This window comes from Lacerta agilis, chromosome 10, assembly GCF_009819535.1.
Source record: "Lacerta agilis isolate rLacAgi1 chromosome 10, rLacAgi1.pri, whole genome shotgun sequence".
In the NCBI taxonomy this organism is placed as follows: domain Eukaryota; kingdom Metazoa; phylum Chordata; class Lepidosauria; order Squamata; family Lacertidae; genus Lacerta; species Lacerta agilis.
The window spans coordinates 32328440-32355165 of NC_046321.1; the positions used below are offsets into that span (position 1 = coordinate 32328440).

Genomic DNA, 26726 nt, shown 5'->3' on the forward strand with positions numbered 1-26726 from the left:
AGACAGATTTATGACCACATTCCTTGTCTCACATGGTATTCCAACCTTCCCTACACATTTTAGATTGTTTTAGGTCATTTTATCAAGAAGAAACTTCAAGATCAAAATAGAACCCCAGATACATGAAGGTGTTTATGCTTTGATTTAGCAGGAATGGTTCCCTATAGGTTAAATTATTAATTTGGACCACTGCCTTTTTAGAATGGTTTTTCACAGTTTGGTTTGGAAAGTGAGAACCAGGGGCATATGTAAATTCTAATTGGACTTTGTTTGAATTGGACAAAGTGTATCCAAGGTGCCATTGGCTTTTGTCCCCTTAAATAGCAAGAGCGCAGGCCCACCCCTTTGAGAGCAGGACCAAAGCCACAGAGGCCCCACAGTTGGTCAGGGTGCGGCATTTCTCTCCAGGGAGTGTCACACCTAACCACATGGGGTAAAAAGGCTTTAGGTCAAGTCAATGCAAGCCCTTACACCAGGGATGCATGTTGATGGGTGTTGCTGTGGCATCAAGAGACCAGAGGACAGCTAGCTTTGACACCTGGGAACACAACACACACAAAAAAAGAGAAAAAAAAACAAAAACAAACTGCATTTTCAGTCACAGGCGGACCTTTCTGGTAAATAAGCATAAACCACTATTGGAAATGATTCTCCCAAAGTGCTAGAATAGTAATTTAGTAACAAAATGTAGCATATGTTATTTTTACGTAATATCCTATGTCTCGCTAGGTACACTGATACATTTCCAAAGAGCCTTAAGAGGCGTGACATGCAAGTCCCTTTCAGGTTACATACACCCACACCTGGGAGGTTGGATGCCATGATAATATTTAGTGTATATAACATGCTACAAACATGAGTCTGGCCAAACTGCGAGAGGCAGTGAAGGATAGGCGTGCCTTGCGTGCTCTGGTCCATGGGGTCACGAAGAGTCGGACACGACTGAACGACTGAACAACAAAATATAACATGCAGGACGAAAGGGGGGTGGGAAATATGTCTATCTCTGAACTGTAGTTCAGTGCGGAGAAAGGATTTGCGGTTCTTTCAGAACCTGATGCAAATCTATCTCCGAAGGGGGGAATGATACGGAAATTATGGGGGGGGTCACCTAAGCAAAGTCTCCTCCTGAGTAAACTCATTTGGGGTATGGAGTGATGCCCTTAAGGGGACCCATCTCTGCCATGATCCAGTAGGCGAGAGACCACGTACACAGGGAAATGCCTCAGCAGGTAATCTCTGGGTGCTTCAGGCTAATATCCCTCAACCAGAATCCCATTGTTCTCTCCCAGATAAGTGCTCAAGGTATCCTTGCCAACACCCATTCACACTTCTCAGGGCTATCTCCCTGATATTGCTCTGTTTCCCCCATATGCTAATCTTGTCTTTCCTGTTTTTCCTATATGTAAATCATTTATAACCCTTCCCTTTCGTGATGTAGTGATGATGTAGTAATGATGTTTTCAAACTGTATTCTGGGATATGATAGGAGTTTTAAAAAGTTCTTGTAACGCTGCTCTGGGGGGGCAGTTTGACTGTAACCTATTGCGCAATAAACCCTGTCTTGTCCTTGCTCCAGTGGCTGGACTTCTTTTATTTAACTCCGCAGAAACCAGTGGGCCTATCCCTAAGGGCCAGGTGGCTGGGCAGTTCCACACCTGGGATTTTTTCCGTAACATCCCAGATCTCATATTTATTTAAAAAATCACACACTGTTCAAATCCTTCCAGGCATATCTATTCATTTTTCAGCTGAAATAAATTTCATTTGAAACTATTTGCTCTCTGCTATTCATGATAAGGTGAAATTCTCTTTTATGTTTCTAGCTTTTAAATACATTCTGAGAATTTGTCCTGGCAATGTAAAATTTCTCTTTGAGCAATTCATCTGCACGATCTGAGTTCTACTAATAGCGAATTTATTTTTTGAGTGCCTAATCCCTATCTAGCCAAAAGAATACCATCCGCACACAAGACTTGGGCAGAATGTCAAGGTTAGCAGAAGTAAAATGTTTAGAAAGAAAATGCTAAGTGGGCTAAAAACCCTGCTAAACAGGCCACAGGCATGCATCTGTAATAGGCCCTATTCTATAGGCTCTAATCTATCCCTGGCATCTTTGAGCAAGACTAGAGTAGGCTTCCTATTCTAGTCTTGGTTCGAAATTGGGAAAGGGGTATGACAAGGCTGTATATTGTCTCCCTGCTTATTTAACTTATATGCAATTTCATCATTTTGAAAGGCTGGACTGGATGAATCCCAAGCCGGAATTAAGATTGCCGGAAGAAATATCAACAACCTCAGATATGCTGATGACACAACCTTGATGGCAGAAAGTGAGGAGGAATTAAAGAACCTTTTAATGAGGGTGAAAGAGGAGAGCGCAAAATATGGTCTGAAGCTCAACATAAAAAAACTCAGATCATGGCCACGGGTCCCATCACCTCCTGGCAAATAGAAGGGGAAGAAATGGAGGCAGTGAGAGATTTTACTTTCTTGGGCTCCATGATCACTGCAGATGGTGACAGCAGTCACGAAATTAAAAGACGCCTGCTTCTTGGGAGGAAAGCAATGACAAACCTAGACAGCATCTTAAAAAGCAGAGACATCACCTTGCCGACAAAGGTCCGTATAGTTAAAGCTATGGTTTTCCCAGTAGTAATGTATGGAAGTGAGAGCTGGACCATAAAGAAGGCTGATCACCGAAGAATTGATGCTTTTGAATTATGGTGCTGGAGGAGACTCTTGAGAGTCCTATGGACTGCAAAAAGATCAAACATATCCATCCTTAAAGAAAGCAGCCCTGAGTGCTCACTGGAAGGGCTGAAGTTGAGGCTCCAATACTTTGGCCACCTCATGAGAAGAGAAGACTCCCTGGAAAAGACCCTGATGTTGGGGAAGATGGAGGGCACAAGGAGAAGGGGACGACAGAGGATGAGATGGTTGGACAGTGTTCTCGAAGCGACTGGCATGAGTTTGGCCAAACTGCGGGAGGCAGTGGAGGATAGGGGTGCCTGGCGTGCTCTGGTCCATGGGGTCACAAAGAGTCGGACACGACTGAATGACTGAACAACAACAGAATAGGCTTCCACCTGAAATCATTGGAAATCCACTGCCAGTCAAGACAGATGGTCCTGACCTAGGTGGACCAATTATCTGTCTTGGTATAAGGTAGCTCCCCATATTAGAAGCATGAACAATATTTATAGCAAGTAATCTAATTCATCCTGCTCAACAAACAACGGATGCAATCTACAAATCATTTAAGTGTGTTTTAATCTCACCGAATTAAAATAATAACAACACTTAACACTGCCATAGTGCCTTCAAGTGTTCAAAGTACTTCACTTTTTCTTTTTTCCCCTTTTGGTTAAACATTATTATAGTTTTCAGCATAACATAGGAAGAAAAATCAAAAGTACGTAAAAAATTCTGTTGAACCATTGGGTCTTATTAGGGAAATCAAATATATACTGAGATAAAATGTCCTTTAACCAACTTGCAGTTTATATAACAAACGGCAGTTTAACAATTCAAGAGAGCAAAAAACCATAATACATTTTAGAAACATATTTTCTACATCTACCACACTGAATAGAATCTATCCAATTATTCATAAATAAATCTGGTCTTTGACCTTGCTTACTCCTTAAAACAGTCAATGTTGCCATAGTAGCATATTTCCATAGTTTTTCATACCAGTTTTTCATATCAGTTACAGACAGTATTCATGGCTGGCTCCTCTTCTTAGCACATGCAATCCTAGCAGCTGTTATCATATATTAATTAATTCTTTATATTGTGGTCTTACTGATTCCTTTCCATAGTTCAACAAGAACTATGTCTGTGGCAAGGAATTTCATACCCTAATATTTTAATTATAATCTTCTTCCTTTCTTTACTTTTGCCATATTTCATTCCCACCACATGTGACAGAAATCCTCTAATTCTTTCTGCATTTCCAGCATCTTGATGAGTAGTCCTTATTAATTTCTCTGTATTCTAACAGGTGTCATATACCACCTACTCACCAATTTTCTTTTATTGTCATGTGTAGTACTTCACATGTCTTAACTAGCTATAATATGAACAATCCTAAAAGGCACATCGGTATTATTATCATCTCCATTACGGAAATACTTATGTTAGGCGAGAGTAACTTTTCTAGTGAGTTTGTGGCATAGGTGAGATTTGAAACAGAGATTCCCTGAGTCATAGTTTACCATGCCACTTCACTGCACCTATTCTACGGAAAGGGATCAATTTCAATAGACTTCAAGGGGATCATAGGGAAATGTATGCCGGAATGTTACTTAGGGTTAGTAAGATGCTTCCACATGAAGAGAAGAAGAAGAAGAGTTTGGATTTGATATCCCGCTTTATCACTACCCGAAGGAGTCTCAAAGCAGCTAACATTCTCCTTTCCCTTCCTCCCCCATGAATGAGATTCTACATTATTTTGGGGCCCATTTATCTGGAAAGGTTTAAACAAATGACCACTCTATATGTAGGTGGTGCTCATATGATCACCTTTTAAAAGCCGATCAGTAAGTGCCTATCTGAAAAAATGCTTTTATGTGCACTTAATTCTCTGGACTCTTCCCAGTTTGTCTAAGTCATATTTCATATTGATCTTTTTCCCCAGGCTACATTTTTGCAAATCATCTTTTTATTTGTAAGCCAAAACATTATGAAAAAAGGATATGGCTAAAAACACTTCCTTTCCCAATAATTCACTCCAGCTATAATCAAAGCAGCTACCCCGGGAAATAGTGGCATGGCTGTGGCAGAACCAGCCCTGTCCTGAAGCATTCTCAGTAGCATAGTAGAGAGGTAAAGTGTAAGCGTGCAGCTTGAGGACTTTTTTTCCCAGAGCAGGAGTCATGCCATCATCTGCCAAAGTGCCAGGATAGACCTTGCAAGTGAATGAGGCAATAACAAAACTTCTAAGTTTACTATGTTTGCAGCATAGAGCATCTGCCCTCCAGATGTTGCAGAACTACAACTCCCATCAGCTCCAGAAAGCATGGTCAAGGGCCAGGGATGATGCAAGTTGTAGTTCAGAAGCATCTACAGTGCTAAAGGTTTCCCACACCCAGTAGAGAATGAGACCAAACATTATTCTGTGGTAAGGTAAAAGGGTAAAGGACCCAGGGATGATTAAGTCCAGTCAAAGGCGACTATGCGGTGCGGTGCTCATCTCACTTTTCAGGCCGAGGGAGCCAGCAGACAGCTTTCCAGGTCATGACTAAACCGCTTCTGGCGCAACAGAGGACCGTGACGAGTGCCAGGGAGCATGGAAACACTGTTTACCTTCCTGCCACAGCGGTACCTATTTATTTACTTGCACTATTCTATGACTGCCAGCTCATCCTAACGCAGAGGTTATTTTGCTATGTTCTCTCTGTGTGTATCTGCATGTGTGCAAAATGGATTGCTACAGCTGGTTAACTTTTTGGACTCTTGCTTGGGAGTGTGACTTTTGGGACTCCTGTGTTCAGCTCCTGCACTTCAATAGTGCCCTTACATCCCTGAGTTTCTTCAAAATATTGTAGCAGTGCTGAGCAAGGAGGAAACTAGAGCTGGTACAGAACATGCCTGCCTGAGAAATTCTCCACTAGACTCCTTGTTGGGGCTGTTAGACAATCAGATCATATTACATTTCTGGGCACAGTTCAAACAGCTGGCTTTGGCTTATGAAACAGCATGATCTAAGGTGGGGTGTAACAACAGTATTACCAACATCTAAAAATATGGTTTTTTAAAAAAGCGAGTAAGAAATGAGTACCCAAACACGTTTGGGTTAAAGGTGAGTCTCAGATTGCAAAAGTTTGAAGACTATACTATGCTAAATGGTTTGGATACTGGTCATTTGGACAAGTATACCTATCTGAACCTGGACATCTTTTAACATTAGCTCTGAAGGCATTATCATGTGCCTGTCTTTAATATGCTTTGATGCTTATAACTGTTGCTCTTAGCAAAGTTACTGTAATTCTGTATATTGAATGCTGCCTTGCTGTATTTTAATGAAAAGTTCAGTCTACAAATATCTAATTAAATGAATGAATAAATAAATAAATAAATAAAAATCAGATCTATTAGTGTATTAGAGAAAGAGGACCTGACACCCTAAAAGAGCTCAAAGGTTCCTATCCAGTGGAAACCCCCTTTTTCTTCTTCTTCTAGCTGACAGACTTACTTACACACAGATAACAGTGTTATGCTGAGATCCACACCTGTGCTTAAAATCCACATTAAAACAACAAAACCTCATTTTGATCACCCTGAAGTTTAGAAACGTTGTGCGATGCCGAACTACAAAAGAAGTCACACACCAAATCAAATGGAATGAATGAGAAATAAAGCTGGATATCAGTGAGACAATAAGATGAAAAGAATAATGAAATGTGAGGAGTATTGTTTGAGATGTATATGTTGCACAGTAGAAGAACATTAGCTTGAGAAAGGACCATTGCAATAAAAAAAATGCACCCTAGCTTCAGAAACAGTAATGGTTTTAACCTTCTTCTATCATTGCAGTCAATACTGCATAGCAGTGTATAATTTCATTATAACCTGCAGACACAAAAGCCTGTTCCAATAGTCTTCAAGTGGAATTGTTTAACAATGCGTATTTCAGTAGTGAAGACTCTGGGTTGTAAAAACTGAGAAACAATATTGTATAACTTTCCATTTGATTCTATGCAATAAATGTATATTAGAATTATGGGCTATGCAGCTAAAGAAAAACCATCAAAATACAGTCTTTGGCAGCAAGCAGTAGAATTCATGAGTGTTCACAGTATGAAACAATGGGGTAATTTTTACATGCTGAGTTTGTCATATATACTTTAAGAAAGTATATAGCTAAGCAAATAGAGTGAGAAATATATTGTGGCAGGTTCATGAAGAATGACCTGTGCAAAGTGCTTAAGGCTTTGCAAGTTTCTTACAACTCCACTGTGTCCTCCTAAGTCAGCCACCCCCAACCTGATTTCTTCCAGATGTTTTGGATCACAAGTCCCATTAGCCCCAGCAAACCTGGCCAATTGTCAGGAATAGTGGGAGCAGGTCTGGCAACTGAAATGTTTAGAGCTGACATGCCAAGCTGGTTACAAAAAAAATGAAAAGGGGTCATGGATCAAATGCGTTAAATCATTAATTGTGTGGGAATATCCTTGTTTGCATAGAGTTTACAAGCAGATTTGAATTTTGAAAATGTTCCTTAGGGAATCCTTCTTACCTCTTTCTCCATTTGAAGTCCTTCTGCTCTTATATTTCTTTCAAAAACTTCTCTTTTCTCATTCTGTGGGTTGGATTTTCTGTACACCAAGAGGTAGTCAATCCGACATTTTCCATCCCTAAAATACAGTCCACTGGTTTTATTTTTTTCTGGTACTCCCTGCGAAGAAAAATCAGATCATTTGTTCCATTCATTATATTTGATTTAACAATATTCACGCAAATAAAAGGATTTCAACATAAAGGTCTGATATATAAAATCATTACATATGTGCATGATAATCACTAAATTTACCAGATTAACCTTGCACCATACAGCTAGATGAATCACACCACATCAGAATCTCCCATATGAACCAGCCTGCCAGATCTCATCACTGGCAGAAGCTCAGCAGGTAGGTATGCACGACAGGGTCCCATCAGTTGCAAAACTCAACTGTGGAACTCCCTGCCTCAGGAGACTCATGTGACCCATTGACATTTAGATACCAAAGATTTTGGAATAAATAGCAACTTAAATTTATTTTTTCTGTTACCTGAATGTTATTACTTTTTAATTATTAGTATTGTTATGTTTTTAATTTTGTTTGCTAGCCACCTACTGTGCTGGATGGAAAGGCAGGATAGAATAAATATAATATTCATAATATGCCCTTCCACAAGAATGGCATGCATAGTTCTCATCTACAACAATCTTATGAGGTAGGCTGTGAGAGAGTAATTGGCCTATGATTGCATAGTGAGCTTCATGGCTAAGTATACCCAGACTATGTCTGTCAGGGAACTGCCACCGGACCCGAGGGACTGTTGGGATACAGGGAGCCCCAACACCAACTGAGCAGCAGTACCTCTTCCAGCGCGAAAAGCAGCCACACCTCCAGTGGGGAGGAAGGGAAGGAGCCAGCTGGGCGAGGAGAGGGCTTGGGGATGCCAGGAGCGGCAAACAGGGAGTCTGGCGGAGAGACGGCTGACAAATCTATATGCCAAATGAGCATAATTTACTTAAAATTGTTTTCTACAAGTCCATTTGAATAAAATTGATGTTTGCACCTTCATGCACAATGTATGTTAGATGTAAGAGATAGATAAATCTGCTTGCTTTATTTCAAATAGTCAAAAATAAGGTGTGCCGAATGTCTGGAACCTCTCTTCCATTGTCTGCAGATTAATGAAATCATGGATAACTTTGATTTTAGTGTTAACTTTATGACTGGGTGGGTCTGCGAAGTCATTTTAAACTATATGCCCAGCAAACCTTTGTAAAATTAGAGACGACCTGAATTTCAGCAATGGAAACCCACAAATAAATTAGACATATAAGCTTCTTACCTCTCCCACTGCCTCCAATCTGCTAGTATCCTCTGAAGTACTGGTCAAATTACCATGGTGAAGCAAAGATTCATCGTCCTTGGAAGGGCTGGCTATGCCTTCTAATTCATCAAAGAAAATATTGACATCCTTGGCTACTAAAAAGCAATAATAAAAAATAATACATTAGCAATGAAAGTAATACAGGCTTTGCCCACAAATATGAAATAAGATCTCAACTTTGTGTATGTTTCAGACATCAAAGTCAACATAAATCATTTGCATGTCACAAATTATCTGTTTCATAGTGCTAATAAGTAAATCTGCAACAGTGATATTATGTATCCAACATGTCAAAGGTCACAGCAGCTTCAAGGTAGTTGTGACAGGTGTGCATGTCTCCCTCACTTAATCCACAAAGTGTTTCCAGTCATCAGTTGTATCTTGTAGATTTGTAACCTCTGGATGGAATTCCACCCAAATTTATTCATCAAAGTTTTCTGAGACATAGCACTGCTTTAAAAATGGCAAAACATGACTCCAAATAGCATCTAACACTCATGCCTTGCTAAATATATCATACAATTTTTTTAAAAAAATATCCCTGTTAGCCCTGTATAAAAAGTCAAACCTCAGTATGTTTATATTTTTCATTTAAAAAGGAAGGGAAAAAAGGCTGAAGGAAACAAATCCAGAGCAAAGTCATATGTAGTACAGTACTTGGAAGATTTATAGGTTTTCTATTATCTATTCAATACAATATACATTCCAGGTCTTTGCGGGGAAATAAAAATGGCAGTCAGCAGCAAGAGAGAGGCAGCAGTCTACATCTCATGCACCCACCCAGGGATAAACTTGCACCTCTGCCTTTTCATTTGAAACCTGGACTTTAGGAGTCTTCATCGTTATAGTTGTGGAAGGTTTTAATCCCAGTGTGAAATGAAAAGCGTTGAACTCGCTCTTCCCTTATTGTTTTTTCCCTCAGCGTGGAACGTCCAGAAAAAAGACTCCGCCCCTTCACAGCAGCACAGCCAATCAGGTTCAAAATTTCACTGCCACAAGCACAGTACATCTCCAGTCATGGGGCAAGTGCCTCCAAACAGCCCACCACTAACTGGAAGCTTGCTTTCTACTTATTGCATCTGCTGAGATCCCCCACCCCACTCTGCTCCCAGTTATTGGTTTTTGTTTTTTTTATAAACTGTTTTTCCTACTATTTTCAAATATGCCATCGTATTTCAGTTTACATGGAGACCAACAACAATTAGAAAACTGCATGCAGTCAAAAGCAGTGCAGTTACTACTGAATAAGCAAATAGGCTGTGTTCCAGCTTGTTCCAGCAAAAGCTTCTCATCGCCGTTTTATAATCTCATAAATCCAACTTTTACATATGTGCATTTGGATGCACTGCACAGGAGAAGCACAAAACTGATGTGAAGCGCACAACATCCCTTTCCCTCCTTACAGGGAGGGGAAATTAGGAAGAATTCCATTACCAAATCTGCTCCCTTTATTCAGAGGCTGCTGAAAATACACCCACCAACGTCAGGTAAGCATTTAGTCTGGGTGGTTCATTCATCAGACTGCCAATGACTACCCTCACAGTGTGACATCTTACACACAGTGAGTGAGTCAGCAACACATCTCTCCTCCTCCTTGCTCCACCTTATCTTCTGAGAATTTCCAGGAACATTAAAAAGCTTGCAGCACAGAATCTATATCCGTTTGCACCATGGTGTGGCAATTTCAACAGAAAGCATTGTTGTTGTTCAGTCGTGTCTGACTCTTCGTGACCCCATGGACCAGAGCACGCCAGGCAGGCCTATCTTTCACTGCCTCCCGCAGTTTGGCCAAACTCATGCTAGTTGCTTCGAGAACACTGTCTAACCATCTCATCCTCTGTCATCCCCTTCTCCATGTGCCCTCTATCTTTCCCAACATCAGGGTCTTTTCTAGGGAGTCTTCTCTTCTCATGAGGTGGACTGACTCTAATACACTAGCAGTGAATAACTAGAACATTTTAAAAAAGAATATTTGATTATATATACTGTATTTTTCAGAAAAAAATAACTTTAAAAGGATATGGCATACTTTTCCTTTTTTTTTTCTTGGATTATTTTAATGTTGTGGTCTCCTTTTGGAAATTCACCTGTGCCATTAGCCACCCATTCTACAGCACTGACTCTATGCACCAGAATGCTAAATTCTGTTTTGATACTACCAGTAAGAATATCTGAGTAAGGCACTGGGAAGATCAGGAGAAAATGTTTAATTATGAATGAACTGCTATTAAGTAATTCAGCAGGTAGGAGTGGAAAAATGGGGAAACACCCATTCCACTCAGTTTGGAGAGGTCCTTTTCAAGCTCTTCGCTGTCTCAGGGGGCTGGACTAGATTATCCTAAGGGTCCCTTCCAACTTTACAATTCTTTTATTCTTTTTGTTCTAACAGCTTTGAGCAATTTAGTATCATCAGCAAACTTGGCTACCTCACTGCTCACTGTAGGTCATCTATGAACAAGATACAAAGCACAGGACCCAATCCCAATTAAGTCCAGGGTTGCCACTACTCTGGCTGGTTCCCACACCAACTGTTCTGTGTGTGGATACATCACTCACTGTATCCACAGACAGGACTCTGGCCTATGGTGTTTATGACTTGGTATGGTTTTTGGTGGCCACATTCTGTCAGATTGCATTTTAAACAGGTTCGTGCAAACGGTGCTTCATGGGAAAATGTAACGTTCAAGTTGAATGCGGAATATTGCTAAACCCTTTTCATTTCTGTTTTTCACCAAGATTAAGGGGGGAAATGAAATGGCTGCTGGCTTGCCATGATTTTTATCGTTCAAAGTTAATATTGTGAGATAATACAATGCAAGAATAGGGAAACAAATCCATGTTAAAAAAAAAAGCAGAGCATGAAAAAAGTGGTTTCCAAGTAACAAGTAGGGACCCCAAATGTAAGCATTTTGTGCCTACTTTTTTAAAGGAGTGTACACTTGCTATGCCACTTTTGTTTTCGACACATAAAGGCTACAATCCTATGCAGGAGAGCACATTTGAATTTGCTGCTCAATACTATGCATACTAAGGGACGCGGGTGGCGCTGTGGGTTAAACCACAGAGCCTAAGGCTTGCTGATCAGAAGGTTGGCGGTTTGAATCTCCGCGATGGGGTGAGCTCCCGTTGCTCGGTCCCAGCTCCTGCCCACATAGCAGTTCGAAAGCACGTCAAAAGTGCAAGTAGATAAATAGGTACCGCTCTGGCGGGAAGGTAAATGGCGTTTCCGTGCGCTGCTCTGGTTCACCAGAAGCGGCTTAGTCATGCTGGCCACATGACCTGGAAGCTGTACGCCGGCTCCCTTGGCCAGTAACGCGAGATGAGCACCGCAACCCCCGAGTCGGACACGACTGGACCTAATGGTCAGGGGTCCCTTTACCTTTACCTTACTATGCATACTTATCTGGAAGTAGTGCACATAACACGAAAATCTGTTCTTGCAGTTTGGAGCAGCTGCAAATAAATAAACTCCTCTTGTTCCTTGGAATTCCTAAACTAATAAATGCTCCCTTCCAAGAGTGTGAATACTGTCTAGTTCTCAGCAGCCTTGTTGAACTTATTGCCATGTGTGCCATCACACTACAAAGCTTGGAAAGCCAAGGACCAAAATGGAGAATTTTTGTTCAAAGGAGTGAAATGCTTCATTGTTTCTTCTTTACGTGACTTTTCATTTTTAAACATGTTATTTTAAGCACTGTATGTTCCCTTTTAATCAATGTGAGCTGCTTTGGTAAATAATCTATTTTGGCTGTTTCCAGATAAAATGTATTAAAAACGTTTCCATGCCACCTTTTAGGGCCTCCCAAGGCAGCTCATGTACAAAGCAAAACAAAAACGCGTGATTACAGTAAACTAGCTACCTATAAACATTATACAGTAAAAGGACAATGCGTCTTACAAAACTAAGGTAAACAATTTAAAAACAACAGCAATCTAAGCCATCAACATTTCCCCCCTAAATATCTATCAAAATGAACAATATCAAAATGAAATGCTTATAGAATAGGAACATATCGCATCTAATAAGAAATATTCTGAACCAGACTTTTAGGAAGTACATCTGTAAAGTTAAAACTAAACACAAAAAGAAACCTTTGAATTGTGAAACAGTGGCAAACTATATTAACACCAGGAATACCTATGCCTGTCACATACCAACACACCTTTAAACCTGTCTTGAGAATTGGAGTGAAATAATTATGGCTTTCTGAACTAATATTTTGGTTTCAAAATTCTAACTAGTCTGAACAACGATGCCAGGCTTTCTAAATGTCTAGCAGTACGTAATATAAAAATGCAACATGTTTCAACAACCAATAGACCAGCTCACTTTTTGCTCTATATTTCCTATTTGTTGCTCACGTTTGGTTAAATATCTAATTACAAAGGGTGGGTCACTTGGGAAAAGAAAGAGAGAGTAAGACGCAGTTGAGAACTTTTTACAACTGAGAAAAAAGTAGGCAAGAGAATGTTTTATTTAGTGCTTCTCTTTATTTGTTTTCAGAGCCTTTTTTCATCATAAATGTGTGTAATTTCACCTCTGCAATTCATCACAGAAGACAACTTGTTAACAACCATTCCTTCTACCTTCTTCAAGGCTCAGATGCTCCCAGATTGGTGCTTATTGGGATTGTTTGCTCGTCATGCATGCAAGCTCTTCTCAGCATAAACACGACGTTGCCCATCCATACCCTCCCCCCCATTTATTTAGGATTTACTTTCCATGGAGAATAACTTGTTGTCAATGCCCCATTTGTGATATCTGAATGATTCATTTGCAATATTAAGCCCCTGGCTGTAAGAGCTGTTCAACAGTGGAGCAGCCCTCTCCTCCTGGCACTAGATATTATCAAATCTGTTCTCATATGTGATTGGCGGGAGTGGGGAGGGGGGAGGCAGGTGCTTCCAGGCATGTATTGCTCTCCAAGTGAGATCCTCTGTAGGCAATCAGACACATTGTGAGACTCTGTACCTTTCCTGAAGGGTGGAAATTCTACATGTGAAAGCCCAACACATGTTTGGAAGCAACCCTTTTCTACGTGAAATCTTTGAGAACCTTTTTCTTTTGTTGAAAAGCAGTACATAAATATTCCAAAGAATGTTTCTACCTGGTCTGCATGCAGATCCCACTATGAAATAAATAAAAGCTAATAAAGATTTACTGACAATTTCTTCATAAGTCCTTTTACACTGAAATCTGTAGATCTGAATCCACGGCTTAATATAATGATATTCATTAAGCCACCTTATCTGAATCACACTTGTATGCATTGTTGTTCCTTTCCCACCTCCCCCTCTCAACTAATCAAGTATATATATTCATTTCCATTAACATTTCTACAATGTTAAGAATCTGAGCCCCACAAAGTAACTTACTTTCTTGTATTGCATTAAGTATTTCTGAAAAGTCCACATCTCTCTTCTGAGCGTCAAGTCTTATTGATATTTGTGTTTCCAGGTGACGACCTTGACAATGCTCTCTTCCTTCTAAAGAAATTGAAGAGATTGGCGGAGTTTGCAATAGTTTAGTAGTGACTCCAGTGAAGATGGGTGGGAAAGAAACAACGGTTGCAAACACTAAAGCTGCCTGGAATTATTACTTTTGCTGTGCAGCGCAGGGAAAGTCAGTTTGAGAATACATTTATTGAATAGTAACACCCACAGCATGCTGTTGACGCCCTCCTCCCCATAAAGAAACAGACCTTCAGCTACCTACACTCATCCCTGCAAATAACAGCCTCAGAGAGGAGGTTGTTGGCCGGGAGTGAAAGAGTTAAACTTCTCTTCCCCATAGTTACTGTTGACATAACAAAACCATCCATTGCATTTTTGGCTGCAATTTACACAAGAGAAAACATGCACATTAATTGCATTAGTACAATAATATCATGCCTAGTTTGACCCTTAACAGCAACACAATCCTTAAATGAAAAGCCAGAGGAGTTGGGTGTAAGCCATTTTTTTTCTGGGTAGACTCAACTAAACTAACATAGATGTAAATTTATTTGCTTTTAATGTTATAAATCTATTAATGATTCTATACTAAATTATCTCAAGGAATCCAAGGCATTTTATGATCTTTGTAACATTAAATCTGTTTTTCCGTTTGCTCAAATATTCTGTATGTTGCTTCCAAAACAACTGCACAAGGAAGATGTAGCTCCTGTTTAATGCAAACCTCTGTCAGGGGTTCTTTAGGTACGATTTCTACATTACAGTGAGTTGGACTAGATTATCCATTGGGTCTCTTCCAACTCTACAACAGTGACGGACTTGGGACTCTCAAATTTCAGCAGTACAGTGGTACCTCGGGTTACAAACACCTCAGGTTACAAACACTTCGGGTTACAGACTCCGCAACCCGGAAGTAGTACCTTGGCTTGAGAACTTTACCTCAGGATGAGAACAGAAATAATGTAGCAGCGCGGCGGCAGCTGGAGGCCCCATTAGCTAAAGTGGTACCTCAGGTTAAGAACGGTTTCAGGTTAAGAACGGACCTCCAGAACGAACTAAGTTCGTAACCAGAGGTACCACTGTACCCTGTGCAACACAAAAAAATGATGCCCACCACCTCTCATGCTCCGTTCTACAGCATTGTTGTGGTGCCCAGTGCAGCTGAATCACTACCCTAAAACCACCTCTGTTTACAGTTCTATGATTCTATGAACTGAATTTTCCATTTGGAAATACTGAACTTTACATTATTTGATCGGACATTCCCTTTTATTAAATTTGTGTATTAATAATATATATTTGCTGTTAGTTTGGGGGATTCAATTGTTGAAGTAGCCAAGCCAGCTTCTTGGGCCTAAGTATGGTCCTTAGTTTATCAAAGGATGTTGCTCTGTGCCTGAGAGCAAATAGGTGGGCTCTCTCCCTCACTGGCTGGCAGCGAGAAGGACAATAGCTGGAGTGGTGTCTAGCTGGGCTAGAAGCAGGCAGAAAGCAGAGAATGAGAGCCATGCTTGATTTCTGTTTGAGTCCAAGGCCTTTTGGAGTGTTAATGCTGTGAGCCATTCCATTGTAGGCTCACAGTGTAAATAAACTATGTATCTTAAAGACACCACAGTCTCCACTGTCCGTAATTCCAAGGAAACCGAACCCTGTGTAATTCTGCAATTTCAGACTTACTGTAAATTCTCTAACACATACTTCCCTAATCTGTTGCCCTCCAGATGTCGCTCTCCGTGATGGCGGAGGCTGATGGAAGTTGTGGTTCAAAGCATCTGGAGAGTACAGCATATTCCAATGCACGCTCACTCTGAAGTAAGCCTCAATGTGCTCACTGAGATTCCTCCCTAATATGCATGTTTAGGGCTGCCGCAAAACTGAGTAGGGAGATGAATTTATTTTCCAATCAAAAACTAACTGTTCCTCTAAGTCAAGGACACACTGTGTCAAAAAACATAGCTATCATCAGTACTGACTCTTCTCTGGTTCACTCCTCGCTATACCTCTCAGTCCCAAAGATCCATATACTGAAACAACTCACACCCCAGGGTTTGACACTGGTGCTGAACTAACCTCATAAAGATGTGAATAACTTCTGGGTATGGATGTCTCATCTGTTAAAATGTTTAAGATCCTGACTCTGTTTTGAATTCTTTTTGAACTCTGTTGGGTACAGTCGTACCTTGGTTCACGAACGCCTTGCGAGTCGAATGTTTTGGCTCCCAAACGCTGTAAACCCAGAAGTGAATGTTCTGGTTTGCGAACGTTCTTTGGAACCCAAACATCCGACGCGGCTTCCGATTGGCTGCAGGAGCTTCCTGTAGCCAATTGGAAGCCGTGCCATGGTTTCCGAACATTTTGGAAGTCAAACAGACTTTCGGAATGGATTCCGTTCAACTTCCGAGGTACCACTGTATTTTGTTTTGAGTTTTTTTTTGGGGGGGAATACAAAAATGGGACGTGAATAGCTGGCAGTAGAATCCAGTCAGTCCCATCGTTGGAGCTTTACCTGCTGAATTTGCTGTCTGTACAAAGTTGTAATGAAATGTGGCTTAATCCCAATCACATTGGCTTTACTGGATTGTGGATTGCTCTTCGAACACCTGACTAGATCACACATTTTCTTTCACCATGGCAACATCAACCTCATTCCAGTATGTATGGATATGGGAAGAATAACAGTGAAATAACAATTTCAACCATAACAAGTTCCGACTCTAAAACAGAGCAAGCAAATAAGCAGAGAAAATGTCGAAATTCAATACAGCCTGTGAAAAATATGAAGATGAAAGCAGCAGGAAGCCAAAGCACATCACTTCACCCAGCTAGTATTGTAAAAGGCAAGCTTCAGTATGCCAGCTGAAAGCATCTATAAAATGCTGCAACACTATAGGATGCTGCACTAAAAAGGATGGATACCTTGATGCAAAGATTTATTGTGTGTGAACTGTAAGTGTATTTAGGGGAAAAAAACTGACAGAAGCAAAAGAACCCATTTTCAAAATCTAATCATGATGCACAACACAATATTCCTATTGCACAGTGGAAATTAAACAATTTTTTTGTCATATACTATATGGGCAGGAAGAGGGTAAACATAATTTGACGGTTTGCTGTTAATTCCAAATAAAGGCATTCAATCATTATATTGAGCCTAAAGAGTCTAGCAACTCTAGCCAGCAAAATTACAGGCTGGTGGCTGCAGAATACACTACATATATCAGTAGGATGATGGAGAACAACTACTTGCCAGAACATGTGAAATGACTTTAACACAGCAGTAGTTAACATGGTGCCCTTCAGATATTGTTTGACTGCAACTGTGGTTACCAACACTATGGGACATTTTGAAGCTTAATCTGTTGTGGGCGCCACATAACCACCCTGCAATCACAAGTACTCACACAATACACAACTACGCCGATCAACTGCAACCACACAAGTGCACCCCCCCACACACCTATGCTATGACACCCACCTCTGCACAACACAGAGAACTTTCAACCAAACAGCAACATCCTCTCTATGCAATCACAGAACTACACACCAAGATAATTAATGACTGGTTTGTGCTTTGCTTTTCTCAGAATCACCCAATAAATTATAATACTATACTGAAAAAATATTGTATATAGAATCATAGAATCATAGAGTTGGAAGAGACCACAAGGGCCATCCAGTCCAACCCCCTGCCAAGCAGGAAACACCATCAAAGCATTCCTGACAGATGGCTGCCAAGCCTCTGCTTAAAGACTTCCAAAGGAGACTCCACCACACTCCTAGGCAGCAAATTCCACTGTCGAACAGCTCTTACTGTCAGGAAGTTCTTCCTAATGTTTAGGTAGAATCTTCTTTCTTGTAGTTTGAATCCATTGCTCCGTGTCCGCTTCTCTGGAGCAGCAGAAAACAACCTTTCTCCCTCCTCTATATGACATACTTTTATATATTTGAACATGGCTATCATATCACCCCTTAACCTTCTCTTCTCCATGCTAAACATACCCAGCTCCCTAAGCCTTTCCTCATAAGGCATCGTTTCCAGGCCTTTGACCATTTTGGTTGCCCTCCTCTGGACACGTTCCAGCTTGTCAGTATCCTGCTTGAACTGTGGTGCCCAGAACTGGACACAGTATTCCAGGTGAGGTCTGACCAGAGCAGAATACAGTGGTACTATTATACTATGCCAGAGCTAATACTTATAAGAATCCTAAACACCAGCTAGTCACATGGGAGACTATCTAGAATTAAGGATTCCTTTAGCAATATTGTCAGGCTCAGATGCTTCATAAGGCAATACAGGACCAGGACAATGCAGGACATTTTTGCTAAGCCTGGACACTCTAGACATCCCATCTGAGTTTAGGCCTCAAAAGTGCAGTTACATGGATGTTAAGCAGCAAGCAAGAAATAACTTCCTTAATCATACTAAAGAATTCCAAAACATGTTTTTTTTTCTTCTGAAAGTCTCACATATGAATATCTGCCTGCTGAACAGATCATGGGGTGGGATTAGTGCAGGTGTGTACAGCCGCCCCATCTCTAAAGGAGCATTATAGCACTGGGAAAAGTACTGAAAAGGCAACAAAACCACCAAGAGGTGGATCACCTACCTGAGGTGAGACCAAAGCTTGGCGCCCTCCCTATGAAACGCCCTCCCTTCAGATGTCAAAGAAGTAAACAACTTTTAGAAGGCATCTGAAGGCAGCCATGTTTAGGGAAGTTTTTAAGGATTGATGATTTTATTATGTTGTAAGCCGCCCAGAGTGGCTGGGCTGGGCAATCCCAGCCGGATGGGCAGCGTATAAATAATAAAATTATCAATATTATTATTGAAGTTTAGGGATGATGACTAAAGAGGACATGGTTTAAGTTTTTATAAAATTATGAATGGCAGGCCAAGAGTGGATTGGGAATTTTTATCTCCCTCTCTCATAATACTTGAACTCAGATTACACAATGAAATTGATCGGCAGCAGGTTCAGAACGGACAAAAGAAATGCTATTTCCCACAATACATAATTAATTTATGAAATTCACTACCACAGGATGTAGAGATGACCACTAGCTTAGATGGCTTTAAATTCATGAAGGGTACTTCTGTCAATAGCCAGCAAGCGTGACAGATAAAGGAAACCTATACCAAAAGACAAGGACAAACTATGCGAGAGAACTGTTGCTTTCTTGCCCTGCTTCTAAGCTTCCAGAGACATTTAGCTGGACACTTGTTGAGAAGACGTTGCTAGACTGCATGGACCCTAGGCCATCCCAGCAGCATTAATCTTATGTTCAAAGAAGAGCACTCTCAGAAAACAGGCAGAAATACTATGACACCTTCCTCTACATCTCCAAAAGATCTCATGAGATAGAAAGCCATTTAAATCTTATTGCAATTCTCCCAAGTAATGTGTAAACCAGGCATGGCTAGACTGCAGTTTTGTAGGATCTACCTTCTGAAGCACCCTTGAAGATCAAGGGTGGTATACAAATTTAGTAAATATTAATAATAAGTAAAATAAAATAAAGAATAACTATTAGAAACAAAGTACATCTAGTTGTTGTTGTTGTTGTTGTTGTTGTTGTTTTTGCTCTCAGTCTGTGCCTCCTAAATGGGATGAAGTAGGTGAACCCACCTAATTACACTAGGCCAAAATCTACAAAAAAGCAAACTGGATGGATGGATGGATGGACGGACTAACAACAATGGTAGCAACAATAACAATATACTCACAAGCAATTTCCAGTGAAAAGTACGTTGTTTATGACGATTTCTTTGTATTGTATAATCCAATGCCATTTATCACCACTTTATTGCAGATGGAGTAGATTGAGTTTGAGAGACAGTGGATTGGTTAAGGTCCTCTACATTCATGCATGCCATGGTAGAATTTGGACCAGGTACTTGTCACAGCTTATTCTGAAGTCCACTGCCTCTTTAGATACTAAATATCAACCCTAATTTGTAATGGAATGGGCAGCTTTTAAAAAAACAAGTCCTTTTTTGCATTGCTGGATTATATGCAATGTAAGTAATGATAAAGGGTGCTTGCAGATTTGTTATTTTGCAACTGGGATTCAATGGCACAATGGCAAATTCATGCTGTGCAGTTAAAGTGGATTTGCAGCTCTTGTGCAACAAATGCACTTCCCCCAAAAATAAAAATCATGACTTTTTTCAGTAAGGGAAGTGGCAGGAAAATGTACTAGAAAATGTGGCATAGCAAGTGCTTGATAAGACATCATACAACTTCCCTGCAAAGGAAGCATAATTAATGTTCAATAGGCAGTCTGGAAGTGACCAGATAAATATAGACGTCTGCATCCTGCAGTGACTGTGTCAGCTTTCCAGTTTTTGCTTTAATTTCACTGTGGAATAGAGTGTTAACAGAGTTTCGAAAAAGATATTGTCATATTCATCATGCTCTAGATATCAACATCCAAATTCAGAGAAAGAGATCTGCATGTGGAAGCAGCCTCCCACTTGAGTATCAGGAATTGCAACTTGAACGTGCATCCAAAAGCAGGAATCGAATGAGCTACACATTGCATGATTTTTAATGGCATATACATTCCAGTGAGTGCTTGAATAGGTCTCTCTTCCACATCCAAATGCTCACATTTAAAGTAATTGTAAAAGTTTTGTAACCCACCCGAGCACCCATTGGTCAAGAATGCCTATAAGTATAAACAATCAATAAATAATGCAGTGAGGACAGGCGTTTTCCACATTCAGATAGACATCTGATTTATGCTCTCAGTTCCTTCTCTCTCTCTCTCTCTCTCTCTCTCTCTCTCTCTACACACACACAAATGTGAGTGTAAATGTGTAATCTATGTTGCTTAGACTTTAATATGCAATTGTACATGCAGGTTTCTTTCACCCTCAAAAAAAAAATTGAGTCACAAAAAAGGTGACAGCCTAATACAAATAAGAAATCTCATTATTTCCTTTAAATGGTGCAAATCTGTTATGTACCGGTAAATAAGTAGCAGCAAGTGGACAGAGATGTACAGTGGTACCTCGCTAGACGAATGCCTCGCTAGACGAAAAACTCGCTAGACGAAAGGCATTCACTAACGAAAGGGTGACTCGCAAGACGAATTTCCCTATGGGCTTGCCTCGCAAGACGAAAATTTCAATGCATTCCTATGGGAATTAAATTCCTATGCATTCCTATGCATTCCTATGGTCGTGCTTCGCAAGACGAATTTTTCGCAATACGAAACGACTCGCAGAACGAATTAATTTCGTCTTGCGAGGCACCACTGTACTGCTGCCAATATACTTTCCTGATCAGTGCTGCATTTCATAGAAAAAAATCATCTTCTTAGCTTTTGAAAGTTCCAGCTCACAAACTTTTTTATAATAGAAGAACAACAACTCAAGAGATTAATATACCAAGTTCCTAAGTAGAGAACCTGAATGGGAAGGAGACTGTTTTCCAAGTCAATCTGTGTCCTGCATACTGATTAAACATTAAAACCAGTCATTTGATTCAAGTAATGAACAAATAGCATGAGTAGATGAACAGTTGGAAATAGCTCATATGGACAACAAAACCACTATATGTATAAAATCCTATATCCACATGAACACACCCCCCCCCCCCCCCGAGGCTTGGCTCTTCAGAAAATGGAGTTATGCCCAACAGATTTCACTAGAGGTAAAAAGATAGGTAATAATCCTGCTTTGTTAGGGGCTTTCAGTGCCGAATTACCAAATAGGCAGTAGGCACTGGCCAATGGGCCTTTTAGGGGCGCTGTGACAACGGATCAAAATAATAGTGATTTGATCTTGAAAGAAAATTACAATCAAGCCTTCTTATTTCAATGTTATCCCACTAGTGCAAACAAGGTTTTGACTGCCATGGGGCCTCCGCAGGGTTTAATCTGGCACCAGGGGCTTTGTGCTCATGTGTGAGAAGGTATAATTTGGTCTCCCAGCCTCAAGTTCCAACCCTAAATTTGCTTTCCTTCAGGCTTGCAGGTCTGTTTAAATGGAAACTCCCTCTGTCCTATAAATGAGAGCTCTCTGTCTTTCCTGGTGGTGAACTGCACTTAACTTTAATGGAGCATGATCCTCGCAGAAATTGAGGCCAACCAGCCTGGAGTTTCTCTTCAGTTTGCCAGGAGCGGCTCAGAGCAATAGCACTGGCCCTATCCATAAACCATCTGCTGCCTCCCTGAACCTTTGATGGGAAACGAGGAGCAATTGCCATTTCAGAATACTGTATGCGACAGACAGACAAATGCATGCGCAACACCCTAAGTCAAAAAGATCTGTTTTATTTTTATTTACTTATGTAATTAACAATGAAGGGGGGGAATGAACCAATTCTGTTGGTAATTTTGAACTATGTGTCTGTGTGTGTTTGTGTCAGAGGAAGATATTTTATTTTATTTTTATTGAGAGAAAACTAATTACTGAAAAAAGGAATCCTAAATGGAGCCGGGGGGGTGGGGGAGTGAAGAGATGGACAATCTGCCATGTCCAAAACGCTGCCAGCTTCAGCCAGCTAGAATGCGGATACAATGAGCCTCCCTTTCCCACATGTTTTTCTCCCCCCCTCTTTTATTTTCCTCTTTTCTTTTCCTTTTTAAAAAAAACCTCTGCCCTGAAACTAAATGTCAGGAAATTACCTACACCTTAATGTTTTTTATCTCACCTTTCCTCCCAGCAGCTCAAAGTGTTGTGCATCTCCCCTCTGCCAGGGGCGTCGCTATGGGGGGGCGATGGGGGCGGGACGCCCCCAGTTCAACCCCTGGGGAGGGTGAAGCGGGCGGCCAGCCCCACCCTCGCCGCGATCCGTGAGCCCAATGTGCGACCGGTGGCTAGCTTTATATCGCCAGGCGGCCGCTGCTCTCTCAGCCTCTCAGCCGGCTCAGCTAGCTTTCCCCTGGGAGGGGGGTTGACACTCTCGGAGCTGGCCCCACCCCCGCGATCAGCAACGCAGCCAGAGCCAGCCCGCGCCTACAGTATTCTTTTGTATTTTTCTTTTTCTTCCGAGGCTGCTGGGCTTGGGGGGGGGGTGGCCCTGAGAGGAGGCGAGGGGCGGGCTAGCGCGGCGCCACGCTAGTGGCTGGCTGGCCCGTGATGCCTCCTCGCTGGCCCCGCCCCTCGTCCCGCGCGCCTGCAGCTTTGTTTTGTATTTTTTCTTTTTCCGAGGCTGCCCACGCTGCGAGGAAGAAAATGAAACCGACCAGGAAAAGTAACTGGGAAGTTGCTGGGGTGCATATGTCCTCACCCCCCCCCCAACCTCTCTTTCTTTTTGCTCGGGGGTTTGGTTTTTTCTTTTGTAAAACTGCCGTCTGTTTTCTCAACAGAGAAACAGAGAATGGTGCGCCCTCGTGGAGAACCGGGTGGTTTGTGTGTGTGTTTTCGTGTGCATGGAGAGTATCCGATCGGTGTTTGCAAAGAGTGTTCAACTTTTGGGGGGGAGAGAAGAGGGACAAAAAAAGCATGAGAAATGCCTTCCAGGCACTCAGCTATGCAAAAGCGAGCGAGAGGTGAGGGAGTCAGGGAAGAGGATCTTTTGTTCGGTAACATTCTGTGCAGCATTGCGAGAGAGATCCAACTTCTTTCCTGCCTTTTCTCTCTGAATGGAGGTTCTTCTGTTGCCTCCCTCCCCCCCCCACCCCGTCCGGCTTTCTTTAAAGGAAACACACACAAACCTTTTTTTAAAAAAAGATTTCGAAGGTTTCTCCTCCCAAAGCTGCTGTCTTTACTTTTACATGCTTCTGTTCCCTCTAGATCCCCAAATGGCAACTTTCCCACTTTTCTCTTTTGCAAACTCCTTCCCACAACTGCCTCTCAAACCCCCCCCCACCCCACAAAGAAAAAAACCCCTGGCGATTTAAGAGGTTTCTCTTAAAAAAAAGAAAGCAAAACCTGATTTCAGGTGCTTGTAAAACGACAACTTTTGGGGGGAGGGGGTGGATTTGTTTGGAGCAAAGCCGGGGTAACGCGTGCTGGGGGGTGGGGGGGAGAGATCCTTTCTTTCCTGAATTAGAGATCCTTTCTTTCCTGAATTAGAGGTCTCAAACCGGCTCTGCAGCAAGTCTCCTTCCACGATACTTTCTTTTTTCATCACGTTCAGCTTGCCTCCTCCTGCGGTTTGCCTTATTAATCTTATAGCTATCAATTAAACCAGGAGGAAAAGTGCTGCCTTAATCTCTTGCCCCCCTCCCAAAATTTAGGGTATGCATGAGTGACAGTTACTAGTTCCGGAAGATCAACTCCCCCCCCCCAGTTGTGCAGCGTCTTTCTCTCTCCCCTCCCCACCCGTTTCAGCAGCCCCGGCAAAAGACACAAGCAACAACACGGATCATCAAGCAAAGGAGCCAGAAGGCTCAGGTTGTAGCAAACGCTGGCTGTGGAGCGGGGAGGGAGAGGGATTGACAAAACCTTCTGCAGGGCAATGCAGACAACCTATGGCTAAGTTTCAAGTTATAGTTTGCTTACAAAAGATTACAGTTTTTTGTTTTTTTTTTAAGTAGAAAGGAAAATAGCTGAATAGGCTATTCTGAAGGGAAATGTGCTGCATTGCCTTTTCTAACAGCCAGAAATCCACACAGTAAGGTGTGTTTCCGACTTGCTGAAATGGATGTGAGCATTTAAGGTTGCCAACGTACTAGCCCAATCCAGTTCAGTAAATGGTCAAAAGCAAACTATGGTTTGATTCTGCACATTACGTTTAGCTACATATGGAGATGCGGGGGGGGGGGGTGACAAATTTTTTTTTGCCCCCGGGTACCAATTTACCTAGCTACGCCCCTGCCCTCTGCACTTTATTTTCTCAGCAACCTTGTGAGATAAGTTAGACTGAGAGTTAGTGACTGGCCCAAGGTCACCCAGTGAGCTTCCAGGGAGAGCGGGGATTTGAACCCTGGTCTCCGAGGTCCTAGTCCAACACTGTAACCACTATGCCACCCTGGCCTGTGTGCGCAGTGGCGAGTAATGAGAACCGAGGAAGTGACAAAGGGACAAAAGTGCAGGATTTCCTGTGCATAACTTAACACTGGCCAGCTGAATGAAAACAGCTTGTTACACATTGGGTCATGAAGAAAAACACACATGCAAGAGTCACCCTTGCTGCCCGGTAGCTTATAAAATGGACAGGTATGCTAAATGACATTTAAAAACCAAAACTGGATGCCAGCATCTCAGGAAGTTGCTGCTTGCTGCCCTATATTGTGAAAGTGTATCAATAGGCCCTTTTGAAACACCTACACCGTCAAGCTGACATTGGCTTACGCAAGAACTCACAAAGAGAGCTGGTTCTATTTAGTACTTTTGAACACAGGCTTTTCCTGGTATGCAGGAAATAAAGTATTTTGTTTATACCGAAAAGAGAGGATGGAGAAAGTAACATTACAGTGGTAGCTCTGATACTGGCATACTTTAAGTGTCTAAGAATAGCAAGTTTCAGACTGGGTAAGTATGCTGGATGGTGATTTTATGAGCAGAAATCTTAAAAGCTGTGAAATATCTCCTCTTTTCTAAAATTCCCAAACACACTCTACACTATTGATAACCACTGCAGTTATGAACAAGCACATGGAGAAAGGCCGAAGTGAACATCAATCTATGGACGTTGGCTTATAGATTGATTTCCATGCAAGCTTGATCAGATGCTATGAATTCATTTCATAGCATGTATCATTTGTGTAAAGCAATCAGGAAAACATTGTTACCTGGCTGATGAGTGATTGGCTTCCCAACAGATCCAGAAGATGAGGCCTCCATTTTTATTGACCTTCTGACTTGCGGGACTGAAGAATGCCTAACCACAGACGGGCGCTGTGATAAGCGATGGCTTGCTGTGCTTCTTCTCTGGTAGATCTGCACACGCTTTTCAGCCCCATGAATAGATAAGCTTCTACCTACCAGAAAGATTTTAAAAAAAACAAGTTGGATGTAGGAGGCAAATTTGCTTATGTATATTACAAACATAGATTGACATTTAAATGTAACTGAAATGAATCATTTGAGAGAAGTCAACAAGTGTGTAAACTGGATTGATGACTTAAGCCTGCAAATTTCCCATTCTTAAAAGTGACTCAAGCCACAGTGCACTAAGTGACAGCTTATAGTAAGTACTGACAGTTATGTACAATCCCTTACTGAAGGCTCCAGGGTGAATTCTAAGGCAGTAAGAGTGAAAGTGAAGGCAGTGTCTAGGGCAGGCTTCCTCAGCCTTGGCCCTCCAGATGTTTTGAGACTACAATTCCCATCATCCCTGACCACTGGTCCTCCTAGCTAGGGATCATGGGAGTTGTAGGCCAAAAACATATGGAGGGCCGAGGTTGAAGAAGCCTGGTCTAGGGGGCCATGAAGGAAAGAATATGGCCACTTAAACTCTAAGCTCTGCTCTAAGACCCAGAAAAATAACTCCCAACATCCCAGTCCTTCTCTCCCACTTCCACATTCCATTCAGCTGTTGCCTCCCTTTCCTACTATCCTCCCCAGCTTGCAAAGAAGGAATTCTGTTTTCCTATCCTTCAAGCCATACTATTCTATACTGTACTATAGCGCACTAGATTAAATCATACCAGTACCCTTAATTCTGAAATAAGGGCATATCCCACAGCAGGAATGTGCTTTTTCCAGCCAGAACCAAAGTGTAACATGAAGTGGGTGACAGCAAAGCCCAGGTATCTTCAAA

General features: G+C 41.6%; 1 protein-coding gene across 5 annotated transcripts in view; it reads right to left on the minus strand.

Annotated features, from left to right (window-relative positions):
- Positions 1 to 26726, minus strand: part of ANO4 (anoctamin 4) — a 119952-nt gene that overhangs the window by 65941 nt on the left and 27285 nt on the right. For 3 of the 5 annotated variants that reach the window (XM_033162353.1, XM_033162350.1, XM_033162349.1), the window contains exons 2-5: positions 25756 to 25944; positions 13990 to 14100; positions 8572 to 8708; positions 7244 to 7402 (exon numbers count right to left, since the gene is read on the minus strand). In XM_033162353.1, coding sequence (XP_033018244.1) covers positions 7244 to 7402; positions 8572 to 8708; positions 13990 to 14100; positions 25756 to 25807 — 459 coding nt within the window. In that variant the 5' untranslated portion in view covers positions 25808 to 25944. The remainder of the gene's footprint in view (positions 1 to 7243; positions 7403 to 8571; positions 8709 to 13989; positions 14101 to 25755; positions 25945 to 26726) is intronic. The other 2 variants (XM_033162352.1, XM_033162351.1) reach the window with 2 other exon arrangements.